Source organism: Austrofundulus limnaeus, unplaced genomic scaffold (assembly GCF_001266775.1).
Source record: "Austrofundulus limnaeus strain Quisiro unplaced genomic scaffold, Austrofundulus_limnaeus-1.0 Scaffold132, whole genome shotgun sequence".
Taxonomy (NCBI): Eukaryota; Metazoa; Chordata; class Actinopteri; order Cyprinodontiformes; family Rivulidae; genus Austrofundulus; species Austrofundulus limnaeus.
Genome location: NW_013952534.1, coordinates 860,878 through 864,184, shown reverse-complemented (window position 1 = coordinate 864,184; position 3,307 = coordinate 860,878). Strand labels below are relative to the sequence as shown.

Here is a 3,307-nt window from a genome sequence, read left to right as displayed (position 1 = left end):
CTCTCTCTCTCTCTCTCTCTCTCTCTGTCTCCCCCCCCTCTCTCTCTCTCACGCACACGCACACACACACACACACACACGCACACGGTTTTAAACACAAACATGTTTGTGTGGGTGCACATAATCCAACACTCCTGCCCTTTAGCTCCTCTCCCACTCTCCACCTGTTGAGTTTTTTTAAGAAAAGAACTGGTTGTTCTTCCTATTGCCATCTCACACACAAACAATAATAATAAAAAACAAAAACAAAGTGTAAATGGTGTTTTGTTGCTCTTTTTTCCCAGATGGCCCTGGCTCTTAACAGTAGTACTGGCAACTCATTAGTACTCATCGATGAATTTGGCAAAGGAACTAACACAGTAAGATGTATTACTCCCACTGCTCTGTGAATTAAAGAAAAAATTAAATATTGTTACTCAAATGAAGCAGAAAAACACCTTCAATTCTTCTACTAGCATGTACCACTGAATTAAAAAAGTAGTCTGTCTAATCTAAAACCCATAAACCCATCTTTAATTCATAAATAGAAATAAAGAGCATGTTACAGTATGATCACGTTAACAGTGTTGTTCGCTGTATAGGAGCAAATAATTTGGAACTACACAGGGGCCATAAAGTTTGTTTTAAGAAAATTGCAACGTAAAAGTAATTTTGAAACTGAAAAAAATAATTAAAAAGATTTGAAACAAAAAAATAAGGTTTAAAGCTGAAAAACAATTTTCAAGCAGAAAAAAATTGGGGTAATATTTTGTTCAACTGCTGTGTTGAGCTGCTGATCATGATTCCACACTCCCTGTCATTTTAGGCCCCGCCCCCACTCCAAATCAGAACCAGAAGAAACTGATTTAAAAAATCATACGTTATAATAAGCAGTCTGCCAGTACCTATTTTTTCTGTCATTTAATGTCACATTGGACAAGCTGTTATCAGGGGAAAAAACATGTCAAATTCTATTTTAGTCTAATTGGCTAAAAAAACAACAACTGAGTGACACAATCAGACCCAGAAGTATTTGATTACTGAATATTATCCTAATGAGTTCAAATGTAGCTCTTTCAATGCCAGATATGTAAATGAGCAGCTGTTAGCTAAATAGTCTAAATGGATAAGTTAATACGTGTTGCTCACAGCTTGCTTTTGCTGCACTGAAGACACAGAAAGTGTCAAACTCTGGCCTGCAGGTGGCAGAAGTGACACAGCTGATTATTTAGCTGCACATTATGGCAGATCTGCAGACTTATTAATTGTTAACTGCTTTATTTCTTATAGCAGCTTAGTAACAATTTATCAAACGTTTGTCTAAAAAAATGTGAATAAAGACAGGAGTTTGACTAATAGCTGCAGAATGTTTTTGCTCCCTGTTCAGGTGGATGGGCTGTCTTTGCTGGCTTCATCAATCTCTCACTGGCTGAAGAAGCCTCTGCTGGATGTTCCTCACATTCTGTTGGCAACTAACTTCCACAGCCTGCTGCAGCTGGACCTGCTACCAGCCAGTGGCCTCCTGTCATTTCTGGTAGGGAAACAAATGGAACAAGCTGTCACCTGAGGCCACTGTGTTTAATGATGATGCTGCAGGATAGTTTTGACAGCAAAAACAAAAACCAGATAATACTATCAGGGCTGGTCCTAGTCAATTTGGCGCCACTGCCAATGTACATACATTCATATACCAAAATAAATTGTTTTCTCTTTGATATAATTTTATTTATCTTTAAGGACCAAGTTGTCCAATTAAAATTGTTAAAAATCTCATTCATTTTAAACAGAGTGCCAGAAGTCTACCACATACCTGCCAACATTTGCGAGACAGGGGTCTCTGCAATCACTAAGTAGGAGTTTCTTGTTGTGTGGGAGGAGTTTGTTAAAGACATGATTGGTCAGATTCACTATTTTAGGTAGGGTTTGAAGAACTCAAGTGCAGCTGGGGGGACTAGAAAGCGCCTATTTTTTAAAATATAAATATTGGTTTTAGTCATAACTCCACAGGAAGTTTAGCCTGGCAGCCTGGCCCTTGCCTTCCTACACAGTTACGCTCAGTTCTAGTTTCCCTTCACTGCTCCGTCTGGGATTTCTCCCATAGAGAACGATTTCTTCAGGAGAATTTCGTTTGGGCCAATCAGAGAACAGAAGGCGTAGTTTTGAACGACAGCGTCGATTTTCTGCGCAGTGTCTGCTTGTGAGTTTAGCAATAGCAGTGGAGGAAGTGAATGAAGCCAGTCCATGTTGATAAGGCTTCCAAATTAAATTAAATTTATCTGCATACACATACACAAACGTCGCAGCCAACCAATCCAATCATTTTAAACTTCAACAGAGGCCATGTCTCCAGCAAGAATCACTTCTCAATAGTCAAGAGTCCAGACCCTTGTATGAAGCAAAGCGAAGGACAAGGGGCTGGTTTTAACCAGGCTACAGGAAGGTGCTTACTGCATGAAAAATAAAAGTCAATAAATTATATTTATATGTTCAGAACAACTTTTATTTGAGACATAGTTCTGTTTAAAATTGATCAAACCAATCGTGATTTTGTCAAATTTCGCCCACCCAAGAACCTCTGCCAATCGCACAGTTAAAACAAACTTCTTCTGCATCAAGAAACTCCCCCAGTGTAGAGCAGAGACCTACTTGACATCTGTTGACAGAAATGTGGAACACCTGTTCATGTTAACAAGCAGCTGTGGACTGAAACAGTTCTATGGGGTTCCAGGTATACTTTCCCAGAAACATAAAATCAGTATTTTAACCTGAACTTCGTCTGAGATCATAACTGAAACTTCCATTCTCCTTACTTTGTTTTCTGTTTACACACAGAGCACCAGTAGTTAGTCTTGACTGCATCATATGATACTTTTATCATGAAACATCCTCTGCACCATATAACACCTCATGCAGAAACAGAGCAGCTGAGTAACCCACAGAATAAGTTACCTTCATAAACCTGAGTAACCAGTGATTATTCTACAGAATAAACCAACTATACTCTGATAAAAAGTTATAAAATATATATTTTGTCCCCCATTTGTGGCGCCCCTGCATAAACAGGGCCCTTAGCATTTGCCTATACTGCCTATGCTACAGGCCGTGATCATAAGAGACAGAAATAAAGAGAATCAGAATAAAACTGTATCAAAAAGCCTCAATAAATAAATGAATTAGGGTCCTAAACACACTGGTGAAAATGCAGGAAAAAATCTGCACAAATGAAAAAAGCTCCACAATTTCCTGAAAGATCAAAAGGAAAAAAAATGTTTAGGTCTTCTGGACGGGTTCTTCTTTAATGAAACGTTTCGTCTCTCCTCCAAGAGAC

At 38.7% G+C, this 3,307-nt stretch overlaps 1 protein-coding gene across 1 annotated transcript in view; it reads left to right on the top strand.

Moving 5' to 3' along the window:
- msh5 (mutS homolog 5) overlaps positions 1-3,307 on the top strand; it is a 15,570-nt gene that overhangs the window by 11,079 nt on the left and 1,184 nt on the right. Inside the window, exons 20-21 of the mRNA XM_014015592.1 lie at positions 285-359; positions 1,367-1,513. Coding sequence (XP_013871046.1) covers positions 285-359; positions 1,367-1,513 — 222 coding nt within the window. The remainder of the gene's footprint in view (positions 1-284; positions 360-1,366; positions 1,514-3,307) is intronic.